Genomic DNA, 26,629 nt, shown 5'->3' on the forward strand with positions numbered 1-26,629 from the left:
TTCGAAACTTGTGAGATAAAGATAATAAATGATACTCTCGCGATGTCCGCACGCGTGTTGCAATATCACATGCGGTAATATCACGCGATCGAAGGCGCTGAATAGAGACAGAGGTCGAAAAAATTGGTCCTGCGATCAGAACGAATGCACTTTGCATTTTGTCACCCTTGGAAAATTGTGTATAGATTTATGCAGTCTCGGCAAAAACGAATAGGCAAAACGAAAAACGAATGAAGCAGAAGATTGATGATATATTATTTACAACTTGTAAAAATTATTAAGAGATAAAATCGATATCTGTTTTATTCGTCTTTTGCTATTGATACAGACAAATTTTGTTGCACACAAAGGCATAGATTATGTATTAAGTATCATTTTAGTGTTTAAAAAAGATTGTCTCTTATTCTTTGTAACTTATAATTTATCATTGTGTTATATCCGTGTCATTGTATGTTTACATTATGAATGTAAAATAATAGATATACATGTAATAAAGAAGGAATAAAATGATTTCATACGATGCTTCGTCTCAAGAATTGGTTGACTTGTCTGATCAAAGCTCACTGATTCTATTTCTTGTAAATATGTACTCACGTATGCGAATCTGTTGATTTTTAAACTCGATTTTGTCAAAACTAAAGCGTCATATGAAAAAAGTTTGATGGCGATCTTTCTTTCCTATTTATTTTTGTGTGTAAAATCACCTCCTGGCCTGTATACTACGAGAAATATTCTTAGAATAACTAGCGCACATTGTTTTTACACGGCAATCAGAACTTATAGTGCTCGGTAGTCATGGAGTTAAAGGAAAAACTATGCTCCAAAATATACAATAATGTACAATGCATAATAGTAGTTATACATTGCCATACAGTTTTATATTTAGAAAAAAAGGAAAGTCTTACGGTAAATTCTATAAAAAAAAATACAAATGTTTCCAAAAGAAATTAATCTAAGTTTCGTATAAAGAATTATTTTTTCGGCGATGTTTTTCGTGATTATGTATTATGTATTTTACAGTCTAAAAGCAATGAAATATAATTTGCATTGTTTTCTTAACTTTTGGTTTTATAAACTAGAAAAAACAATTACTTGCAATTAGTAAGAAAGAATGTATATAAAGTCAGAATGTATGTCCACTCCAATCGTCACTATGAAGTGACCAGCTATTATGATTTCAAATACATTCTACCGAAAAAATGATCATAATATGTATGATACTTTTGAGAATTTTGTAAAGGTTGGTGTCACTAGGAACACATTCCAATTGCACGTAAAAGTTCACATTATGCCTGTTGGACAGAGTTTGAATATAGCGTGCAATAAAATAACATCCGCCTCTTAAACTATACAGACTGAATGGAGTTTGACTAAATTGGCCAGCACGTTTAAATTTAGATCGTTACAATCGACTGACCCTCGTGGCTTCATAATATATGGCATCATTCTATAGACAACTATCTTACACTTCGAAATAGTAAATATGGAATGTGGGATTTATGTGTGTGTGTGTGTGTGTGTCCACGTAGACTTTGAGAACATATTATTGAAACTCCAGTTCAGAAATACATATATTTATATTTGTTTTTCCTGATAATCTTTTTAACGAAAATTGTTATTAATTTTAACGAAGTTGGTTAATGTGAAATTATTTTATAACATGAAGTATTTAGATTTATTTTCACTAGTTTATTTATGCAGAAATGTGAGATTAGCAGTTGTTATTTAAAATATTTAGATTTGTTTTAACTAATTTACTTATGCAAAAATAAGTATATTCAAACATTGTTCGTTTTAGTATAGATCAACTTAGTCAACATAAAATTAAGATATTTTTAACGCTAGATTCAGTTTTACATGCATGAACTTCGACTGTATATCATTTTATAAATATTGATACAAGTGATACAATATGCAAAACTATAACATAGAAGTGAAAGGATACTATATTCACGTTACTCCGGTAAAAGATCATCGCCAAGTTCTTCATCTCCGAAGTCGTCGTCCCTTTTTCCGGCAGATGTCATGGGTCGAGTAGGTAAAGGACCTATTGGATCTACGTAAGGTGTACCTGCGTCAAATATTTCATATACACAGGGAGTTTGGCTGTGTATTTCAAATATTTTAAATTAAACAAATTAATGACGGTTTGCAATGACAGCTTTGTTTTCAAGTTACTAATGATTAAAGGTATCTCTGTACCAACGATAGTAGCAAGTCAAGCCAGAAAATGGATAAACGTTGATGTATCGTACTAAAGATAAGGGCAGATAACTGCCTCATACATTATTATTTAATCATTAATAATTTAAAACCAAAGTCATTATACTGAAATCATTACTTCTTTTTTCTATCTTTGATTGTTACATACAATCACACTTTCAAATATTCGACAGATATAGTCGAAGATCCTACATATTAGAATGTTTCAAAAATAAGCATATCGTGTAATTTATAAAATACCATTTGAAATAAATTAGTGCATACAAGTACAAGACTGAGAGGTATATATATTACAGACACAGCACCTGTTCGAAATAGCTAGACTTATCTATCATCTGTTCAATCCATTAGTGCAGTGTAATCATCATCTATACATCATTCTTGTAATGCTCATTTGAAATAAAGCTACGTAATTTCGAAATGTTAATGACTCTACAAAGAGCCATTAGACTAGAATAGACTACAATCTAGTATACAAAGACAGTATGAAGAAAAACATTTTTACATAAACGCAAGCAATTTATATATTTATCATGTAAAATTTAATTAAACTATTTTGATCAGAATAATTGTTAGAATAATTTTACGTAAAAAGTAACTAAATAATTATTACTATTGAATTATAGGAAATTTTTTTAATTGAAAATTTCTTTTATGTAATTTATATATACCTGTACGATCATTCGAATCATTTGCTGCTTCTGAATAATTCTCAATTGTAGACATACGATTAGATCTTGAGATGCCAGCACTGCTCAAGCCTTGATTGTCTCTTCTACCAGGAATAGGACTTGATCTGTGATCCGACAACATGCTCATTCCAGATCCAGTCCGTGATGATGCTCCGCTATTGGTCCTTCTTGATCCTAGAAACAAATACATTCACATTCATTTAATACTTGATATATTCAAAACCATACGTCTGAAATACCTGGTCGTGCCGATCCTTGTCTATCTTTTAATTCCTTTGCCTTTTCAGCACGTTTTAATTCTGTTGCATACATTTGTGCTTCTTTTAAACCGAGATCACTACATAGTCGAATCAAAAACTTGAGACATTCAATGTTTTCAGGAAACTTCTCGTGGATATCTTGATACTCCAATAGAGCTTTGTGAAATTGACCTGTTCGTCTCAAACATGCAGCAACAAGCAATCTCCATCTCGGTTCACTAGGAGCCAACTCTACTGCTTTTTTGAAATAAGTTAAAGCTTTTTCCGCAACCTGAATTAAATGTCAGAATGAAATTGTATTTTTAGTATAAGATCTAGAAAAACTCGATTATAATCTTTACCTGCATTGTTACAAAATATGATCCAAGCCAGTCGATTACTTCGAAATTTGCAGGAAAGTACCTATATGACTGCAGAAGTAAACATATTAATGTATATATAAGGTACAATAAAATAATTGTAACAACAGATCAACTTACATCACTATACAACTGATATGCTTGTTGTTTATCACCACTAGCATCATACATTTCACCCAATTTTTGCAAAACTCCAGGATCAGATGGTATGATACCAAGTAATTGATTGTACCTAACATATTTTAAAATAGCTTTCAATAAGATAATATCCGTAACAAGTTATATAATTTAAAGAACATATTGAACTGAATCACTGTACCATTCTGCTGCTTGATCTACATCATTCATGAGCTGATACAAATGACCAATTTGGTACAGTGTTTGTGGATCATGTCTGACTATGTTACGAACTTTCCAAAAACATTCCAAAGCTTGTTCATACATGCCTTGCTTTTTATAGACTAATCCTGTTAATCAACTTTTCCTTTATAATACGTTTAAATACTTGTGTGTATGTTTTAACGAAATTTACCTAAACTATAAAGTGCCTGTACGTGACTAGCGTCTGTATCCAGCGCACATAAAAGAAACTCCCTAGCTACATCTAATTCGCCTTTTCTGATTGCACAAGCTGATAGATTTACATAAGCAGCTGCATTATAACAATCTGCCTTTCGAGCGATTTCTCCACAATTTTCTGCTTGTTCATAATCTCCTTGCTACAAATTAAATAACAGTAATCATATATCCTTGCAAAAACCATAAAAATTAGTATTATGACTTACTAGAAAGTAAATAAATGATAGCGTGGTCGCAGCTGCGCTATTAACTTTACTTTCTCGGTTTTCAAACATTTTTAAAGTATCAATGGCAAGCTGTGTTTCTCTGTTATGCAAGAACACCATTGCTTTATTTATTTCTAAATCAGCAGCTAGAGGTCCATAAGCTGAAGATTTTATAGCATCAACGCACCTTAAAAAAATACAATTATAATAAACAAATTAAAATATTTAATAATTAATTATTCATGGATTGAAGTTCTTAAAACTTTACCAAGCAAAACCAGCTGTGAGCGTATCTTCAATAACAGGTGCTATTAATTTAGCAGCAGATAGTATAGTTTTCTCAGCTTCAGACTTCAATTCTTTTTCTAGCTTTGATAAATCATCATTCTTCAGAATTTCATTTAATATGTTAGAAGTAACATCGTCCTGTAAAATACATAAATAAAATTTCAGTGGAGAACAATAATCATTGTAAAAATAAGTTTCTGAGTATTTAAACAGTAAAATGAAATTAAATATTTATGAAGCTAGTGAATGTGGGCATAATAATCAAAACAACACACTGTATAGTGATATTCATAAACGTGCCCAACTCACGGTACTTATGTTATATCTGTCCTCCTGATCTATGTTAAGCTGAACTTCTAGTAACTCTAAAAATGCCCTTTTCATTTTATCCCTATGAGACAATGCAAAATGGCACAAAACAGTATGCAACCCTGCTTTAAATTCAGCTCTTTCTTTCATAACCCATTCAAAACTATTAGCTGCTTCTTCCAAACGACCCATTTGTACAAACAACATTCCAATGTTATGCATTATTTTTATTCTGCGAATTATTTATCGAGATAATTAATATAAGTAATTAATTGTAAAAGTTTATATATATATTAAGGACTGTAGAATAATTTACATAATCTGCACTATTATTTTATTACCTTAAATCTTTATGAGCAGCTGATGCTTGATCAAATGCCATCCTGTACATTTTAATTGCTTGAGACAATTGTCCTATTTTAACATATATATTTCCCATGTTTACTTTCAACCTAGCATTGTTGCCAAATGCTCGGTTCTTTGTTATGGCCTGATAAGTAGCGATGGCTTCAGTAAACATGTCATTATTGGTATACTGAGTTGCTAAATTAAAAATAACCTAGAAAATTATATGATGTTTAGCATATATATTCTTCTTTTTCCTAAATTAATATAAAATATTGATCCATACAGCAAATGTTAAGTCAACATTATGGTTGTCACTGAGTCCAGCCTGTTCCTCTAATCGAATTAAAGCTCGCTCTCGCGATGATGCTTCCCTTGCTCTTTCTAAAGCAACTTTCGCATTATTCTCGTATGCTGCCTCTACTGAACTTTCAATTAACTCCATTATTTTCCTTTCAGCTACTTTTATCTTTTCTTCTGGTCTATAGAAGTAATCATTAATATTTTACTTTTTTAAAATTTTAATATATATTGAATAATTAGTCCATAACAATCTCACGTGTCTTCTTTTCCACTTTCTAAAGGTGGTGCAGCTCCTTTAACAGTATTTCCCATATTAAGTGGATCAAATGTTTGACGACTGCTACTGGTGTAACCAGCACCCCTGACTGCTGTCATTGGACGAACTCCACTAGTAGATGGACGTATAGATATACCAGTACCAGACCTATGAAACTACAATTAAAAGTAATTATATCGAGGTCTAATATATTATTGTAACAATGTATGTACGCTATTAAATTTACTTACTCCGGTTGATGTGCCTAAACGCATTGCAGTTCCAGGTGCTTTTGCAGTAAACTAACAACAGATAATTATAGAATAATTCCTTTATTTTTATAATTAACAAATACTTCCTGCCATTCTAAGTTATAAGTCTAACTACTTACAAGCGATCTTCGTCCGTAACTTGTGTTAAGAGCTTCATGAAAATATTCATCTTGCTCAAAATCTTTAATATTATATACTGTTGGATAATTATTATATCCATCATAAATATCATCATTCATTTGCATAGCAGTTAGCATGATCATTTTTATAGCACTATATTAATTGCAGAAATAAATAAAAAATCAGTAATTCTTTTTCTGCCAATAATTATTATTTTAATATTATTTTAATTATTATAAAAATTGAAAGACACATTGTAATGAATGTAATTTCATATTTATTCAAACATCACTGAATATTGAAAACTACATATATGGAAACACAAATTCTATATAGCTTTATTCGGTAACAGCAAATGTTTTGATTTGAACACAGGACGAGTTACCAGGCAACACGCACAACATCGCACATTGTGCGATCACAGAGTGAGAGATGAGGTAAGTATGTATTTACTGTATTTGTTTGAGATTTGCCCCTCGACAATATACAGTAGTGCTTCACCTTAGTGAACGAAGCGGGGGTAACCAGCTTAATAGTATGAAGCAGGTAGAGAAATCTGATTGGTTGATGCTTCACAGCTAAACAATATTGCCCTCACGGTTCTAACCAAAGAGAGGAAGTGCCGAGTGAGCAAGAGAGTACTGTCCATAAAAATAATTACACTATATCGTATTTCTGTAGTACATGTTTCATAAATACTATTTCCACCATTTACATAAACATTCATGCTGTACAGGCTTATTGCCCCTAAATAATATTCAGCATTCATAGTAGAAATGAAATATACAGAATATTCGCTTCTTGCTAATGTGCTTATTTTTCGTGAAACGTCGGCAACGCTGAGCACGATATAAAATGGTAAGGAGGCTCGAGACTGTCGGTAAGGTAGCTCTAGAGCACAGACTTAGGATCCGTAAATCCATACAGACATTGCATGCAACGTTTTTTTGTCCCAGGGTCTGAATTACCATCTCTGTAGAAAATACTGTAGTATGATAGCGGACTCTACCGAAATAGAACGGTCGACTAGTGAATTATATCTGACTGCAATAGAGAAAAGTATATGACCGACGTGGCTAAATTTACAGCGTTGTCAGCTTTTAAAAGTACATTGTTGCCGTGTTACATCCCTACGAAAACTACCAATGCTTGCGCGAAAGCGTTCAAGCGATTTCTTCCCTGTTTGTCGGCGACGACACAAACTTGGAATTCGTACGGATCCTAAGTAATGTAGGAACGGACTCTACATCTACATCTTTTATTTGACATGCTTATATTAAACAATTATATGGTCATTCGTTGACTTGTTCAAAAATCCATTTCTAATTTTGTATAAAAATTTTGTTAAAAATTTTGAAATTTTTAATTGACGTATTTTTAATTACAATTTTCATACATATGTAGGAGCTGCAGGTTGACGACCGGAGAATTCGCGAGCGACTCCCGAAATCATAGCAGCTATTCGGTGGTCGCGGACTCCCGTGCGTTAACCCCACACGAGAAAAGTGTGCGTGCGTGCATGTGCGTTGCGATGTTTGAATCGTCGGTTTCCATACAAAAGCGGAAAAAGGTCAGTTTAAGAAAATTATTTGCGTGACTTATTATTTACTATGACATTTTTTACCATTTGTTCATTTTGGACACGGCTACATAGTAGCAAAATGTTGGGCTTCAAAGTAGACCATCTCCAAATAACCCTAAATTTATATCATCGTTTATAATTATTTTATGCTTTGAAAATAAATAATTTTTACCGAATTTAATGTACTTAGTACGTACTTAAATTACGTGTATGTTGAATTTTTATTTTATTTTTTAATTTTGAGTTCGGTGAAGTTCAATATTCGCTTTGATCTCATTTTAAAGAGTCGTGCTTGACATTAATAACAAAATAAAAATTGGCAGTTAATACTGCTATTGGAGAAATTACCTAATAATAATGCCAAAATTTATCTTCAAAATATAAATATTATCTTGATATACAGTTGATGTTCCTTTTCTTAGAATGATGCTATTTCTCTTTCTTTTACAACACCTTATAAAGGTAACAATTACATTCCTATTATTTCTTTTCAAACATTATACAATTACACTTATACGACTATTCTTTGTATTCGATCTTTCCAGGATTTCTCTATTTAACCTCTTTCTTGTTCCGGATTATGTTTCCTGATGTTAAGTATAGTAAATTCTCTCGAGAAGGCCCACAGCTCAGAATTGAAAACGGTAATTGGTAGACACTCAGACATGATACTTTTTGAGTCTTGCGGCTCATTTTTGTAGTTGCCGACACCTCGTGTGTGCGTGTGTGCGCGCGCGCGTGGTGCGGGTATGTGAGAGTGAGAGGGAGGGAGGGATGGAGAGAGAGAGAGAGAGAGAGAGAGAGAGAGAGAGAGAGAGAGAGAGAGAGATTGAAACTTGGGGCAGTTGGCAAAAAAAGACCGCGGCCAGCATGCCGGTGTACATTAACCCGAGAAAGATAACCTACGTCACAGAGGCGCCTGCGAAGACTGTTGATTTTTGTTAATTTTTCATAGAGGTCTAGTGATTTAAGTTTAAAATTACTTAAAATATAAAAAAATATAATATAAATGCATTTTATTTTTACAATAATGCCAAACCTTTAAAATGACTAGATTAACTTAAATAAATATCCATTGTTAGTATAAAATTGACGCCTTAGAAAAGCATGCGCCTCTGAAGCGTATGGTTATCTTTTACGTACGTTGTCATATGGTTATCTTTCTAGGGTTAATACAAATTCACAATAATGCTAGAATAAAAACGATACCTTAACTGTTTTGTTTCTAATTTTTTATACATGAAATTTTTTTTAATATATTGTTCAGATTCTTTCAATTAAAATGAGATGAAACACGACATGCTTTAAACCATATTTATTCATTATACGTAGCAAATAATTTATTTTATTTCATTACACAAATTAACGTCAAAGAAGATATGTATGTCGTTTAGTAGAAAATATCAGTGGAGTTATGCTATTCGGATCTACGCTCGACGGAAATTCAGGGGCCACATGCTTCGATTCGAAGGCAATTCGGAGGCCACGTGCCACGATTCGAAGGCAATTCGGAAGCTATATGCTACGATTAAACGGAGAACATGACCATCAACGGTCGTTGCGATTGGACACGTACCTTGTAGCTCCACTTATCTGACTCACCCTCACCAAACAAACCATTTTGTGTTGCCTTCCGGGTATTCGAGTCAAGGTCGCGTGCCGCATCACAAGCTTGACCGACTCTGTCGACTCTTGGCATCGATGTAGCAAAAAGATCACATAGGCGTAGGACCAGCACAGGGAAATTCACAGCAACCCGAAATTTAGCATTCTAGGGAGAATTTACTGTACATTTACACTATTGATGATTTAAATTCAGTATCCAACGGACATTTTCTGACCATTTGGACAAACCTAATAACTTTGGTCACTTTCAATATTTGCTTTATTTTTGGATACGCATACAAATTTTGTTCACACAAATTGTATTGAATGGAAGGGTCACAAAGTGTCAGTATTAATATTTTTGTGTACTCTGTCCATTATAAAAGTAACATCGTTCCACATTTGGAGTTTGCAAGAGGCGGAACTTTAATATCTGAACCCTCACTTAACCTTTGGGATATTTATTAATTATTTCGTTGATAACCATTTGGGGTAGCGTGGCGAACAATCATATACATCAGATCGGTAGGCAATGGTGAGGAATGCGCAAATCGGTTGAAAATTGATCGAAGCGTGAAGTTACTCTTACGATGAACAGATTTTAAGGTTATCTCTTTCCTTTTAATTCTTAACAGATTTGCCGACATTTAGATGACATATCCTATTGTAGATACGGCAATACAGCAATAAAGCAATCTTAAGAGTTGTATGTTTGCATAGGTGCATTCGTGCTATCATCAAACTGTTGAGTCCCGAACATTTCTTATCGCTTGCTGCCTCATTGAAGCACACGTTTCAAGATATCAGGAGTCACTGAGATCGTTCAAATATCAATTATTCTATTAGGAATAAAAAGATGCAGCAAACAAGTTAACAAAATTGAAGAGGCAAAATCTAAAACCTTCCATTTCCATAAAATTAACGTCGCCATAGTAAAATTCCCTTTGCACGACACGTCCGTTGCGGATGAAATTCCTCCATATCTTTAAAAATAACACAGCATTCAAGTTATCGGGCCTCGCTGTATAATTCCGAACGAAGTGGCTTTTCTATGACGAGAGATGTATCTCCGGTTTCCAGTTTGCGTTAAATATTTATCGTCGATAACTGTCAGCTATTTCTGGCGCTGAGACATACGCGTGACCGATTAAAACAAACAGAAATTAATTCTTTGCTTTGTTACCACATTTCGTCAATGCGTGCCATTATGAAAGAGAAACGATATTGACACTGCGATCGGTAATCAGTGAAAGGAATGAACGCGCGCTGGTTACCGTTTGTTTGTAGGAAAATTACTATCACACGTTCAGTTGGCATTTTTTTGCAATTACAATGATTCAACATTCATTATATCGTTTTTCAACACTCAACCAGTAACATTTAATCGTGACTTCACACGTGATCGCACTTACGTCTATAAGAATTGATCCTTGCTTCCTTTGAGTCGCTACATTATTACCTTATATTCAAACGATTACTATGGAAATAAAAGGTGGCCTGTTAGCCAACAGAAGGTTGAAAATGTGCAATGAAATTATTTTATAGCAGGATCTCGTTTCAGGAGAACTGATTAACCTTATGCATTCACTTCGTTTTATTCATTAGTTAGGCCAATTAATTTATTCGTAGAGCCATATTTCAAGTTATCCTAATCACAGATAAATAAAGATTTGTATAGTATATAAAATAATAAAATGGATTAATTTTGATTCGGGAATTGTATGAGGGTTAATAGCAATTGTTCATAAGTGAAAATTATTTTTCATTTTGAACGGATTGAGAAAACCTATTTTAAATTATATACAGTTTGTATTATTTCTGGTTTCTATTTCTCTCACCAATGTTTGTATTTTAATTTGGACTAATGTGTGATGCCTCATGTATTTATATTAATGAAAATGACATTTAATTCGTCCTTGCTAGAGTAATAATACTCTTTTATACCCATAATCATAGAAATGAACATAATCAACGAACGCATTAACTATCATTGTTTAATATTTGGGATCAATATTTGCGACAAATATTGTCTACTAAACATATTCGTACATATAATCAAAGTCAGAGTTTTTGTTTTATCTCAGAGAAATATGATTATGATACAATTTGGATAATATCTGAAAACATGTAAATAAATCGAGCGAGCATTTAAAGTGGTAATGATAAAATCAAAGGAACACTTTTGTTTGATCATATGATAACATCAAGGCTTTGATGGAGCTGACAAGTTTTCCTGCAATTGTACACTTCGAAACATTTTAAGCGTGTGAAATAGGGATCTATTTAATAAAAAATATGGAAATCTAACCCGTAGGTTAAATAAAGATGAATTAAGTCTCTCGTTCGCTTAACTCGATGCATATTTAACACACGGACCGCCATAGCTATGCATTATTTTTACACAACATTTTGCACACCGATAGAACACATGGTGACACTGACAATTCTTACTGTTAACAAACGTTTAATTATATGCGACCAAGCACACACACAGATAGTGTAGATATGTACTCATTCTTTTAAAAAACAAACATATAATATCTAAAACTCCGTATGAGGTCGTTTCGTCAGCCAATTAGTGATCGCAGGTATCTCGTGGACTCTTTTCTTCAACGCCCGTAGTCCAGGAAAATTTTCTAATGCGTTTCCGCCGAATATATTTTCGAAATTCTCGAGAGCTACAGCAAACACGAAGTCCGTCCACGTGGTCTGAAAAACGATAGTTCGTTAGAATAAATATTTTGTAAAATTCTACTACTGAATATTAAAAGTTTTAATACGTGGCATGCATATAATAACCTTCATACATATTAAAAAACTAAAATGTCGAGGGATGATATTTAATATTTTTCTCGATTTTACATAAGCTCCGGAAGAATCACAATATTTCTCATATTTATTTACTTCAGCAGATAAATACAAAAAATATTTTTGTAAAGTTTTGAAAACGTTTTAAAAGATCGAATACTTACGTCAACCAATGTCTATCTACAGTTAGTCACGAAAATATTCGGACACTTTTTAACATGGAACAAATTTTAAAATATTGGACCAAATGACTTGCACTTTTTTGAAATGTTAAAGAGTCTAGTTTACTAAACGATCGTTAAAAAAATATTTGCAAAAATTAAAAATACTAAAAAAATTTAAATTGCAAAAAAAAATATATAAATAAAGAAAACTCATATCTTTTAACTTTTTTATTTGCATGAATAATAAAACTTTAAATATTGCTATTTCTAGATGCATGCAAATAAAATTTCATCGAAAACGGTTAACGTTATTATGTCTCAATGTTTTCGTGATTGCATACTCGGATTTAATTGATAAGAAAACTAATTTTGAACATTATCTACACTTTCAAAGCTTAGAAATCGATTTCGACAGTTGAATAGTCTCAATTACTCTCAAAGCTCTTAATTCTCAGTTAAATCTGCGAAATAGCAATGTCTACATTACTGTTTGATTGTGCATAATATACTAGAAGCTTAGTGTCAGGTAGGCAGTACAGTTCGTCTTTACTTTTCATTCAGCACCGGCAAAAGTTTCCTCGTAGATACTAAAATTTTAATATCAAATCAACTGGAACGGCGACTTACGGTAGATCCGACGGTGTAGCCTCCATTCTCACCAACAGTTTGCTCAAACTTGTTCAAGTAAAACGGTATCGTTTCTCTCAGAAGTTTCGCCTTCTTTTCTTCTTTCTTGAAATGATCGTCCTCGGTACGGTACTGAGATATTACTGAAACGAATTACGACAGACCACGGGTTACAATTATTGTTACAAAAAATCATAACCAGAAAAGTTTTTATTTTCGACGTTTTTCCTAAGCTTTCTTCGTGTGAGTTATATTGTTGACACAAATCATGTTTCGGAAACTGTTCGAGTAATTTTCACGTATAAGTACACTATACTTTAGTTTCGTAGCATAACTTTAGTTACGCAGAGTAATCGTAAAAGTGAGAAGATTTTAACAAATTTGTCAGCAAGAAACGAATCAGATTATTAAGTAACGAAATGTTTCATATTTACTGTTGAGGTTTTCCACGTTTTAAGATTTATTTTCTAGAATAAAACGTTCACTCTTATGCTTTATCATGTAATATTTAGTTTATGATTTATTTTTATAGATTATCGATCTTCAACAATTGTGAATTATTGGCGAACTGTTTTTATCTAACAAAATCTATGTAACAAAACAACATTATAAACTCGTATAAAAGTGGACTTATTTCAAACCCTTTCTTTTAACAAAATTCATCGCTATTTTGTATAAAACATTTAAATTTAGAAGTATTAACCTACTTCATAAGCAATGCAAATTAATGTACCAATTTGCATTACAAATACGATTTGTTTCGCTATCATACCCAACCTCTTCTGGCATACATTTTGCAGATTTATCGGTATCTTCTCGCAATTGCAATTATTTCCGTGTCACGAAATTCATTTATAAAAATACTACAATAACGAATAAAAATATCTTTGTCCATGATTTTTATGGCAATCGACATAATTGTTCAGACCGTTAAAAGATGAACGTTATTGCGAAAGAATACAAAAAAATCTGGATCTCCCAGCATTCAGATGCGCCGAACTAGGTAAATTATCGGAGTAATAAAGCGGATCTAAGAAAAATCAACTACCATTCGGCACGGGCAACCGTTTCAATCGTAAATGATACCGACGCTAATTATTTTTCTTCTTAGCACACAGAAAAAACGATATCACTGATAATAACGTTACTTGATCGACGTTCCTCCCAGTCTTCCACTAAGACTCGTTCCTACGAGTCTTCCACTCGCGGTATTATCAATCACAGCATGAATTTCCTATTTCCTATGCGAACGACGAAAAAAAAAGACGGAGCCAAATTGCGGGCACGTGTTCGTACTAATTCCGTTCTGGTCAATTTATGCGATGTACGCTCGGATCGTTAACGCGTCGTGTAAACAGCCGTAGTGTTATGTAATCACGCACATCGCAATTGGAAATTAGTGCTCTATTGGGCATAGGATCTTCCCGCGCCGGCTAGCGACTCAATGAACAATATCGTCGTTATTTCGATTCTAATCGCAGATGGCTGGTGCTAATGGCGTCAATAAAATATGTAACTGACGAAAGTATACACGATACTATTCGCGTCATTAAGTATCCGATCACACGAATCAAGCATCTATTAATATGAAATTACCGGAAAATAAGGGCTCAACATTAATTTTGCATAACTTCTTTTTACATATTTTTTTATTCATTTCCTTGAGGTCAATGTAAATAATATAAGTCAATGTAAATAATTATCGCTAACAATAAGAGTAAGGAAGTCTTATAGAAACTTGGAGAAATAGATTTCAGTAATGCTTCGTTTATGACAATTACGACGATCATGGTGTTAATTAGTTTCTTCGTCTTCTTCCATCCAGAGGAACTAAAGAGAAGATATGGGAGAGCATAATTAATACGGCTGCGTAGTTATTGGAATAAAACTTAGCCCTAACCTAGTTCTTTTTATTGCACTGCAACATAACGGTTTCGCCCGGAAATGGTCCTATAATGTTTTCTGATACGAGTGTATTCCGGTGCAATATCTCTCTTTATGTCAGGCACCGGTGTCATTTATACCTTCCCTTTACTGAATCAGAAGTAAGCAAGACTGTTCGCAGAAAAAGAAATTCAAATGAAAGAGACAGAAAGTTTTTCATCTTAAACAGCGCTCGATTTTTATTCACCGTGCGTTTATTTTTATTCCTGCTGCTATAACTTCATATATTAATTAAATATTACTGATTGCAGCGAAGCAGATTTATATCTGACTTTTTTTTATTAGTTTCGATATTAATACTTCCATTCTAGGCATAAATGAAAATTTTGTAATTCAGTCCAAAACTTATAATAAACATTGTAGTTGTCTAGAGTTTATTAGCAATCAAGATAAATCCAGACTTGTTGTAGGCATTAGTGAAAATATTGGGATATTGGCATTAGTACAATATTGATCAATGAAATGCAGATCTGTTTAAAGATCTGAAGATTCAGAATATTTAACGTATACAACCTGTGGCAAAAAGTTTTCGATCAAACAGGTTGATAGAAAATTTTACAAAAAGCTGTCGTGTTTGGGGACATTATAAGAAAAGACATAAGAAAATTTTGTATCAACCTGTTTGACCGGAAACTTTTTGCCACAAGTTGTACAATCTATAATAATTTATACTAATTTCAAAAAGGAATGCAAATAAGTAATTTTATATAAATATAAACATATGAAAACTCGATAGATTTAATACTTATATATATTGATGTATATTGATAAATGTAACTTGCTTATGTATTAACACGTTATTTTAAGTATGTCTGGTTGTTGGTTGTTAATGCAGGCTATTTTCGCATATATTCACACATCTTTGGAATACAAGAAGAGATACAGGACCTTTTTTAAATATTATAGTTGTCTACATTTGTCAATGAATTAGAAAAAACTTCTCACCTTCATCTCGCAGACATCACAGTTTTTGTACGCGAGAAATTGTCTTATTCTTCTAAGATCCATTGTTTACACAATTTTATGCATGCATGACATGAAATGTAGAAAAACAATGAATAATCTGAATGAAAGTTGAATATGTTCATCTCGTTGATCATATTTCACAAGTTTCCCTGAATTTATAAATCTATAATAAACTTTAAGTTTTGTGGTTCAATATCCTGTAACTATATAAAGCTTAATATCATATTTATAGATACACATGTACAGTCGCCCACAAAAGTGTTCGTCCAGCTTTTAGACCGTCCAGTTAGAACTTATGACCTTTTTAAAACTGGACTAAATGACTTAAATTTTTCTTAGATGACAGAGGAACTTGTCTACTAAACAGTGTCTAAAATGTTTTTCTTTAATTTTACTATTACTTGGAATGACAACAAAGAAAAGAAACTCTCGTTTCTTTAACTTTTTTATCTGAGCCTCTAACGAAAATTTAAGGGATGCGTTTTGTAGATATCTGTGACTTATATGCAGCTGAAAATTTGTTTGAAATCGGTTAACCCAGAGCATCAAAAATCGTGACAAAACTGCGATTTTTGCGATCATTAATATATTAACATCAACCGATTTTGATAAGATACAAAAAAACGAGAGTTTTTTTTATTTCTTTTCGTCATTCCAAAATTAAAGAAAACATTGTAATCATTGTGTAGTAAAATAGTCCCCCTATCATGTAAAAAAAATTCGAGTCATATAGTCTAATTTTAAAAATGTTATTGCGTGGACGAACACTTTTGTGGACCACTGTATGTAGAATTCCTCTCATTTGTAAATATCTAGATGCATTACTAACAATGAGAACCTAACGGTTGTGTGTCCAAATTTTCAAAATACTTAAAATCATGTATGTCAATAAAAATTAATAATATTTTTACTTCCTCTTCTAACAAATCTTTTAGTCAGAGAGAAAGAATTCGTCTCTTTTTACGAATATTCATGAATATCACGAGTTCGATGTAATTTTGTTTCAATTTACCGCGATTGCCTACTGTCGATTACTATTGAAGAATTTCGGAATAGTTCACTCACTTTGCTTGAGATCTCCGAGGGTATCGACAAGAACATCGCACTGCATCTCCTCCCATTCATCCCTTCCAGTTAGATTGTGTTTCCTCGCCAAGTATCTCGCAACCGCGTTGCTCTGTGCTATCAGTTTCCCGTCTATCTCCAGCACCGGTAGCATTCCATAAGGCATCGCTAAGAACAAAATACAGTTCGATGCGGAACCACAGCTTCGATCGATACAAAATTGCGCGGCCTTCGAGACCGTGATATGTACACGGAACGTCTATTTCTGAATAGTAGGCCGAATCACGCCGGTTTTAATCAACGCGTCCTACTAATGGAACGCCGCTGCTATCATTTTTCCGATTTGCCATCACGTACTCCTTAATATTCACGACAGCTTAAAAGGAGTTTCAATTTTTCCGAGGATCACTATACATGTAATAATTCATACTTGTATATAGTGCCTTTAAAACGTCAATACGATGTAAGGTACACATTTCGATACATATCAATTAGGTATACTAGTCACTAGAACACGGATTTTTATGCCTTATATGTCCTTTGAAATTATATTATATTTTATTATATTATAATAATAATTATATTATATTATTATATTTTCTTTTTCTTTTCAGACTTTAACAAAAGAATTCGTAAAAATGAGAATTTGCATAAAAATCTGTAGCGTACTAGTTACTGTAGCTAATACGTTGCTTCGATGTATGTGATTTGTTTACCTTCACGATACGCAAGAAATGTAATTAACATAAATTCAGAGAATGCAATAAACGTATGCAAAGGGCACGAGATAAAGGAATTACAATAATGTACAGTAAATGAAAGAACATGAATATAGCAAAAATGTGGATCGTGAAAAGTAATTTTATTTCCCTTTATTGAATATAATTTTGACTCGTGGATTCTTTGGGTTTTTGCACACACTTCGATGTTGTTCATGTTTCTCTCGCTGTGTCGTTGCTAGCGTGCTCCGATTACTTTACAGAATCTCCAAGTGCCGTGATACAAAATGTTGAGTAAAATCGAATTTGTTCGCTTACATTTCTTCAGATCCGACCAATGTTCCTTGGGGATCCTCTCGTCAACGTAGTCGATGCCGGCGTACGCAAATATGTACCGGATATGTTCGGCACGGCCGCGAGCGTTGAAGTAGATCAATTTGTAAGATGGCTGTCTCTCGTTCATTTTCTCCTGTCGTGCTCTGAAAAAGTCAAACAGTTTGTCACGTTGCGCAAACATTTTAACGAACATGTCAAGCTTTTATATCGTGTACACGAAGATCGAAAAAAATTTACTTTCCACTTGCAACGTGTCAATCTTTCGTTCTGTTTACAGTGGAACGAACGTGCAAAGTGTTCGACAATCGGAGTAAATATTATCACACGAGTGCTTGCAACAATAACATTATCTAATAAATTTTAACTTTCTTTCGTTTCTTTTTTTTGATTTTGATGCGATAAAATATAAATTTGAAAACTATTTTTCTGCGTAATTCCCAAGTTTCGCAAAAAATCAACTTTCAAAATCAATTCTAATTATGAACTTTGAAGAGTTGGTGCACTTTTGATCTTGAACTTGTATTATTAAATCAACGATACGTTACATAAATCATTACTGTATTTTATTGTACATATGTATATAAAGGTTGAGTTAGATAACGATTAAACCTAAAATATCTCCGTTGTATTTGAGCCGTTTATTTTGAAAGTGGCATAAGTCACATTTTTTTTTTTTTTAAATGAAAAGATACCGTTCAATTGTAATTAGTGTTACCATTAACTCGATTTTTTTGAAAAAGTGACTTATGCCACTTACAAAATAAACGGCTCATTTAATAATTGCCTAGGGAATGAAATGTTTGCTTCAGGAGAAAGAACTATTTAGGTAGAAAAGATTTATTTCTCAAGGTCACATTTTCCGAATTTTTTGAAGTGTAGACATTTTTATATTAAATAATATTTTTATTAACATAAAATTATAGCTATAGTATCATGTGTTTTGTTTTGACAGAATTTTAAAACACAATATCATTCTTCTTTCACTGCTCTGAACAGTCCGCACCTTTGTTTCGAAGTAGAAAGAAAGCGGGAAAGGCGAGGTGCTCGGTGACCGCAAGTATTTTCTCCTTTCGAAAAAGTTTCATCTCTTTCAAACCTTTTCCCGTCCTTCGTTCACTCTATTTCGCAGGAATTATTCGCACGTTACAATTCGTTACTCGTTCTCTTTGCAGAAATATTTCCATGTTTTTCTGTCGCGATGTACTTGCTTTAATATTAATCAGGATGTACCTGAATCATTTATGGAAGATTTTGGCTTGAACATTAATAATCGTTATCGATGTATATAGATGCGCTACAATCGATTGAACTAACAACTGTCCAAGATCGAAACGCTGTTCCCATTTTAGTCTTCGTTTTCGAGATTATGGAACGAAAGGAGTACGAATCACAGATACATCAACTTTTGAAGATACATCATCGTTCATGAACGTCATGGAAACATGCTTACAGTTTTGACAAATTATCAGTATTTCCGCCTATACATATTTCGAAAACGAAGACAAATTGTCCTATGGTATATATAAGATTTTCTGCTCACAATGATCTTCCGAACATGTTAGTAAAGTCTGCCGGTTTCGATCTGGGACACCCAACAGAACTGGGTTTTATAAGTATTGGCACGCGCGCTCGTGATTTCTTCCTGTTTCAGGCGCAGGATTAAAGTCATTTTATTCCGGAATTTTCAGTCGGTAAAAACTTAATTTAGAAACTGTCCATGGATGTTCGTGGTTTTAAAACTAGTTGTCAGTGGGAATGGAGTTTTCCGGAAATGAATGTTTCAAGATTGGAAGAGACAGATCAAACACTGCCAATTTCCGTGCAGTTCAACGCGGACTGACACTCATATTTTGTAACCCCGAATCAATCCAATCTTTTACTCCTACTATTCGTTTCTGAAACGAAAGATCTGTTGTCTCAATGTCGGTGATTCGATATTAAATTCACGAAAACTGAAAGGAGAAACGTGGAATCGGGTCAGCATAAATTTAATCGATATGTACAGAATTTTTCGACGTCGTTTCGATTCGGATGACGCTATGTCACGTCTGTAGTTCGCTATTCATCGAGTTAATCTGAATAATCCTGTTCCTTATTACTTATTGCAGGAATGATAATTAATGATGTTATTTCGTAACATTTTTACATAAAATCCCTGATCGTAGAATTAGAGCCACTACATTTTTCTCACTGCTTGATCAAATTGAGAGCTGCATCAACAATTAAGACGCTATATACATAAACGTTAATTTTTCTACGGTTTCAGATGAAAAACTTGGAAAACATTCTTTACGATCTTTTTATCATTACAATCAATTCCAATCTCTCCAAAATTTGTTATGCTTATTATTTAGTAAACTAGTCTATTATCTCACAACAAATTTACGTTATTTGCTTTGATTTTTGAGGAGTTATTTGGTTCGATTTTTAACAAGTTATTTCGTTTGAAAAGATGTTAACACACTTTCCGCGGCGACTGTGTGTACATATAACATTCAAAATGCCATCCTCTTCGAAATTACCGAACGATGCTGCCCGTGATTCCGTAGCCATGAACCATTCTCACAACTCACAATTTCGTAATTTGCTGGTCGCTTCCGTATACGCGGCAAATTTAATCTACTTGTGAATCTCTGACCGCTTGTTTCGAGGATAACGAGAGGGTTGCGTGTTCATGTGCGTGAAGCAGAGGCTGTTATCAGATCTTGAGGGTTGTCTGTTCAGATAAGCTCAATGCACCCCCGGAAATCGTCGAGATTCATTGCTGACGCTTCGGAGATAATCTGAATTAAGTATTTGGCTCCTCGAAGTTACGGTATCCCTCATAATTATTCGAACGATAGCGAATTTTGCCAACGCGTGCAGTGTAAGTAATACGTGTTAACACGTTGCTTATACGTGTGATCTAACACCAACATACACTAGCCAAATATGAGAAGTCAAGTAACAATAATTTCTGACTGAAATCACAAATTTATTCTTTATCTTTGTTTACCTGATAAAAGTTTTCGATTAGTAACATTTTTAGCTTTATATACCAAAAGTGACATTTAGAAGAATCCTGTGTATCTAGCAGACGCAATCACAACAGATTGCGACAGAATTAAAGTAATTAACACGTTCCGTGCCGAGCTTTTTTTACTCGAATCTTCACACTTTGATATTTTACTAAAACTTGATGTATTACGTGCAATTATTAATTCTCGTACACATAACAACGTAACAAAAACTTATCAACGCCCATTCTCGCGGTGGAAATTGATTCTTCGGTTCTAAATTTCTTGCAAACAATTTGTTCAGTTCACTAAGTAAACATGCAAGCGTGTACCATCGATGGTACACGTGGCACGGAACGTGTTAATAATGAGCAACTGAGTGAACGAACGGAACTGGGCTTTGACTGCTCGTTGGCTCGGCCGCCTCGCGCCAGCTGATCTCGCCTCTCATTGGTCAGTGTTTTTCGTTAATAACTCGTAAACAAAGCTACGGATTGCATTTGCGCTAAGGAAAAATTTACTTCGAATGATCTCAGGAACCCTTCATTTCCCGCTTGTACAATAATTTTGGTATACCCTGTATACTGCGTTCAACGCGAACTGGCAAAAAATGTAAACGGAACTTTTACTTAATCGGTGCTGCGGTTGCAGCTGAGTGGCTGTTAGACGACGATGCTCGGGGACGAATTTTAGGAGACTCTCACCGAGGAGCCTTGCATGCAGGGTGTAGTCAGGGAAAGCGAGAAATGGAAGGGATACATTTCGTAAAGGATTTCGAGAGGTATCGGGTGCGGTGGAAGAACCTCACTTTTCTCTGGCTACCCTGCTTGCATGAAAGACCAGGCATGCTACGTTTAGAGTAAACGTTGCATTGATTTGACTGAAGGTCCCTTGTTTCTCGATCGTAACAGATTAATAAAGTAAATGTGAGAAAACGTTTATTTTATAACTTACTTTACTTTTACCTCGTTACGTATTTTAGTTAATAACATTATTTAGTTTATATCATAGCATTAATATTGAGTAATTATTGTTGAGAAAGTTAACCTCCTATTTTCCAGTAAAGATAAGGAGGAGTGCTCGAAAATTGTAATTCGGTCCTGGTCTGATCACGCGTCACTCAGCGTGCCAGTTCTCGATGAACGGGGTATAATAATAACTTCTACAGCTGTTTATTGATCAGTTGACTACTACTTACAAGTAATTTACTTTTGCGAGAAAGGAGACCAATGATGCAGGCAAGTTCGCTTGGATAGGTAGATGGTTTGGAACTCTAGAACCGTTGGATTTGATGGCCTTGTTTCTTACGAAGAACTATTACGACATTCGCTCGGTCACGCGGCACAAGATAATGAACCGAGACACGTGACTAATGTATAAAGCATCGAAATACAATTTCCTGATCTTAAACTGGATAAAAGGACTAGCGAGAGCGGAATGATATATCAAATTATTTTTCATCGATTGCGCTTCGTTTCATTACAAGCTATATACATGCGCTTTGGTGAACACCTGTCTCGGAATCTTTCCTGCCACAACATACGTAATCGTCTTATTAACTATAGAGACTTTGAGGTTGAACGAACGAGTTATTACTAGACTGCGAATTGTCTGCATTTATCAAATGATTTTAAACTACTGTTCCGTACGGGGTTGTAAACGTTTATCTTCTTATGCTGTGCCAAATTTGATGAAACGAGCACTTCAAAAACATTCGTTTGTTTGAGTTTAATCGAAGAGTTTAAGCAGCGGAGACAGTTGAAAACATTTGTATTGTGTAGCTCAAAATGATGGTTGTTGAAACTTCGAGAAGTTCTTACAATAATCTATAACGGTGCTTCGTTTATGTGATTAAACTCAAACGAGAACGATTCAAAGATGTATGGTTCTATCAATTTGACATTGCATATTCTTTGACTCGAATGTAGAGAAGTTTTTGGCTGAGATTCTTTAACTTTCAGTGTTCTGTTTCCGTTCCGTAATTGCAGTGTCAAAAGACTTTGTTAAAATAACACAAAAGCACAATCAATTTATTTATTTTTTACATTCAGAATAAGTTCATGCTATTTTACCTATTAACACGTTCCCTGCCGAGCTTTTTTTACTCGAATCTTCACACTTTGATATTTTACTAAAACTTGATGTATTACGTGCAATTATTAATTCTCGTACACATAACAACGTAACAGAAACTTATCAACGCCCATTCTTGCGGTGGAAATTGATTCTTCGGTTCTAAATTTCTTGTAAACAATTTGTTCAGTTCACTAAGTAAACATGTAAGCGTGTACCATCGATGGTACACGTGGCACGGAACGTGTTAATGAAATTTCAACAAACGAATATTTTAAAATTCATACTGTAAATAGTTCATAATAGAAAAGTTATACGAGTAATCCGAATCTGTCAATTGTCTCTCTATATTGTTATTATTAATACATACATCGATACATTTTGAATGTCCTATCACTGAACCAGTCGAGAGAAACATATTTGTATGTTATATGTATGTGTACATACATGTATGTAGGTACGGTACACGTACAAGTACCATAAAACTCTAGTAATTTTACATTTTCTGTTAAATATAACGAATACTTAATGATATTTTGTTTTCCTTTCATTAATTGTCGATTAAACGGTACTAGTAAATATATACCGTGTTTTAGCTCTAAAAGACGCATGATTGAATTGATTTTCATGATCTGGCGAAGGACTGACGAATGAATAATTCTCGATCAAGGTTGTAACACACTTATTGCTTGATGGTTGGTGCGAAATGACTCCTCGAAAGCGCGACGGTGGTTCTCGCGAAAAAACGAAAGAACGCTGTCGGATCGTTCAACAGCCGCTAACGGTCAATCGGCAATGGTCAACGCGACGCGACGCAATAAAGTCTCTAAGGTCTACAACAAAGTTTCCAATATTTATACATATTTACATAGGTGTTCGTAAGCAGCAGTCAAAGGCACTAAACTTAAACGTTTCATCCAAATCCCCTTTTAGCTTCAATTGCTAGTTCACTAATCGCGTTTTAGAGGTTGCTATGGCGACGATGCCAGGTCGATTTTCTCGTCTGAAAAGGCAAATTGTGATTCGAGAAATCAATTCCGCCGAGAACAAGCTGGATTCGCAGTATAACAGAATTAATTGCTGTTAATCTAGAAAACGACGATTGTTCTATCCTCATATTCTAGGATGAAGGACGGATCACCATCTAAGTTGCGGCAATGCAGACTGTCAGACTGTTTGTGACGTGTACTATTATTTGCTGGGAATTAAGCAGCCGGCAAGCAGCGACAGTATGAGACAATACTTAAACTACTCGCAGATATCGGATTACCGGGAGTGAAACGCGTCAGACCGATTAATCGAGAGTATGTAGCTACACAATCGCAGCAACGGATTACCGCGTCACAACAGATTTCTATCGATTGTCAGAAGGATCCGCGGAATTAGGATGAGAATATGTTGTGATGTTGCATTTTTGCGACGTCACTTCTCCGTATGAACATCCCCATGACGCATAATTTATTCATCAGTAGTCAATTAAACGTGTGGCTTATTATTTAATGATCTTTTTTACCATTTGTTTATTTTGGACACGGCTACATGGCTTTAAAATAGCCCTTCAAAGTTTATAATTATTATGTTCTTTGAAAATTAATGATTTTTACAGAATTTAATGTACTTAATATGTACTATAATTATGTCACTGGACACTTCTTTTTATCTCTTTTACATTTTTTCAATTGAATGCACTGACTTTTCATTTCATTTTTTCATTGTAAGTTCGTTAGAGTTCAGTATTCGCTTTGATCGCGTTTTGAAGAGTGATGCTAACAACAAAATAAAGATTGGCTGCTATGCAATTAATCGCGAGTGCGAATGAAAGATACGTGCCGGCCGCAATTCCATCGAGGCCCAATTCCGTTGCCGCAACACCTAGGCCAGCGAATTGTCGCGAAACGGTGAGTCGACCAGTGTGATCCTTTATTATTCCTCGCGAGGTGGCTCGAGTAATCGTCGCGCAACTACGAAACGTTTCTCGTTTCGTTCAACCGTTTGCGGGCGTTGCGATTCTGAGGATTTTCCCACTTCACGATTTTCCCTCTCGATTCGAGATCGTAATTCCGTTTTTGGTAAGTTTCGTGTGATTTTTGAATTTGAACGTTTTCCTCGGGGATGTAGCTGCGAGCGCTCTCGCGAGAACTCTCGCGAGCGCGAGTATTTTAACGCCGCGACCGTGCGCGTTGATTTGCATTCCGCTTCGGGAACTACCGCGACAGTCTTTTGTAATTGCGTCTACCATCTGCGCTTTGTGATTTCACATCTTTTCGAGACAAACTGTAACGTACCGTGTTACTATACGATTTTGACAGTTTTGCACTGCCACCGAAAATATATACTACTGTGATCAAAAAGTAAGGTGAAATTGTCATTTAAAACTTCCGGGCATTAGGAAGGCAGGTAATTTTTTTTTCCTAGGTTGGTAGGACTGTCTGTAACATTTGCCAAGTGTCTGTTTGTCAAAAGGTTTAATTATCTCCGAGTTACACGTGTTTTTGTAAACAACCAAAAGTGAATTTTTCGATTTTTACAATGGGTGATTTTGTTGAGCAAAGAACTTGCATCAAATTTTGTTTGCGGAACGAATATTCTTGTGCGGACACGTTGAAAATGTTACGGAAGGCCTTTGGTGATCAAACTATGGCACAAAAAAACGTTTATAAGTGGTACAACAAGTTCAAAGCGGGCCGAGAACGCGTTGAAGACGAACCGCGCTCTGGACGACCATCAACGTCTACCGACGAGGGCCACGTCCAAAAAAATCGAAGATTTGGTGCTTGAAAATCGTCGACTGACAATGAGAGACCTCGCTGATAGTGTTGGAATATCATTTGGTTCAGCCCAAACCATTTTGAAGGATGTTTTGTGTCTCAAACGCGTCAAGTCTCGATTGGTGCCATGTCATACTGCATTGGTTCTTCGCGACTTTTTTGCCAAAAACTCGACTCATATCGTTCCGCAACCACCGTATTCGCCTGATTTGGCTCCGTGCGACTTCTGGTTATTCAGCAAACTCAAAAAGCCAATGCGGGGACACCGTTTTGACACGATTGAGGAGATAAAAACCGAATCGAAGAAGGTCTTGAAGGCTATACCGGAAAAAGACTATTCCGACTGTTTCGAGGACTGGAAAAAGCGTCGGAAACAGTGCGTTTTATCGGACGGGGATTACTTTGAAGGGGATGAAATTGATTTGGAAGAATAAACAAAGAATTTACATTTTATAAACAAATTCACCTTACTTTTTGATCACAGTAGTACAGAGCGCGGGTTCTCGGATGCAGCCATGAAGTCGCTTGATTTGCACTATTTGACGACAATTAAATAATTTCGAGTTCTGTTCCCGAGAATATTTTCCGTTCTTCGAGATCCGATCTGCCGCGGGAGCTGTCCTTCGTTACTCCTGTGTTCGAACCTTGGATCCTTGTCGCGTCCGTTCTATCTAGCGAAAGTCGGCGGTTTGAAATCGGTTGGAAAATCGTCGTGTTTCGTGTGGTACTCTCTTCCGGTGCCTTGCGCTCGAATAAATCTTGTC

General features: G+C 34.7%; 3 protein-coding genes across 5 annotated transcripts in view; 1 reads left to right on the forward strand and 2 right to left on the reverse strand.

The window, feature by feature from the left end:
- Positions 1-26,629, forward strand: part of LOC117226248 (organic cation transporter protein) — a 190,695-nt gene that overhangs the window by 89,160 nt on the left and 74,906 nt on the right. The window contains exon 1 of one of the 2 annotated variants that reach the window (XM_076523352.1): positions 7,630-7,782. The exons of the other annotated variant lie outside the window; for it this stretch is intronic. The gene's annotated coding sequence lies outside the window, so the exon portion shown is untranslated. Of the gene's footprint in view, positions 1-7,629; positions 7,783-26,629 lie in introns of those variants that run through there. 2 annotated transcript variants of the gene reach the window in all.
- Positions 275-6,775, reverse strand: nompB (intraflagellar transport protein 88-like protein nompB). The gene is made up of 16 exons (XM_033480361.2): positions 6,598-6,775; positions 6,212-6,365; positions 6,072-6,122; positions 5,821-5,996; positions 5,548-5,743; positions 5,258-5,475; positions 4,917-5,148; positions 4,588-4,745; positions 4,320-4,506; positions 4,067-4,253; positions 3,854-4,001; positions 3,655-3,766; positions 3,517-3,585; positions 3,155-3,446; positions 2,895-3,089; positions 275-2,071 (listed from the first exon to the last, which is right to left on the reverse strand). The coding sequence occupies exons 1-16, from the start codon at positions 6,621-6,623 to the stop codon at positions 1,956-1,958; spliced, it is 2,517 nt and encodes an 838-aa protein (XP_033336252.2). The 5' UTR covers positions 6,624-6,775; the 3' UTR covers positions 275-1,955.
- The window catches only part of LOC117226287 (glutathione S-transferase), a 31,832-nt gene continuing 14,859 nt past the window's right edge, over positions 9,657-26,629 (reverse strand). For both annotated transcript variants that reach the window (XM_076523357.1, XM_033480474.2), the window contains exons 2-5: positions 18,011-18,171; positions 16,974-17,141; positions 12,999-13,141; positions 9,657-12,108 (exon numbers count right to left, since the gene is read on the reverse strand). In XM_076523357.1, coding sequence (XP_076379472.1) covers positions 11,941-12,108; positions 12,999-13,141; positions 16,974-17,141; positions 18,011-18,155 — 624 coding nt within the window. In that variant the 5' untranslated portion in view covers positions 18,156-18,171 and the 3' untranslated portion in view covers positions 9,657-11,940. The remainder of the gene's footprint in view (positions 12,109-12,998; positions 13,142-16,973; positions 17,142-18,010; positions 18,172-26,629) is intronic.

This window comes from Megalopta genalis, chromosome 6 (assembly GCF_051020955.1).
Source record: "Megalopta genalis isolate 19385.01 chromosome 6, iyMegGena1_principal, whole genome shotgun sequence".
In the NCBI taxonomy this organism is placed as follows: domain Eukaryota; kingdom Metazoa; phylum Arthropoda; class Insecta; order Hymenoptera; family Halictidae; genus Megalopta; species Megalopta genalis.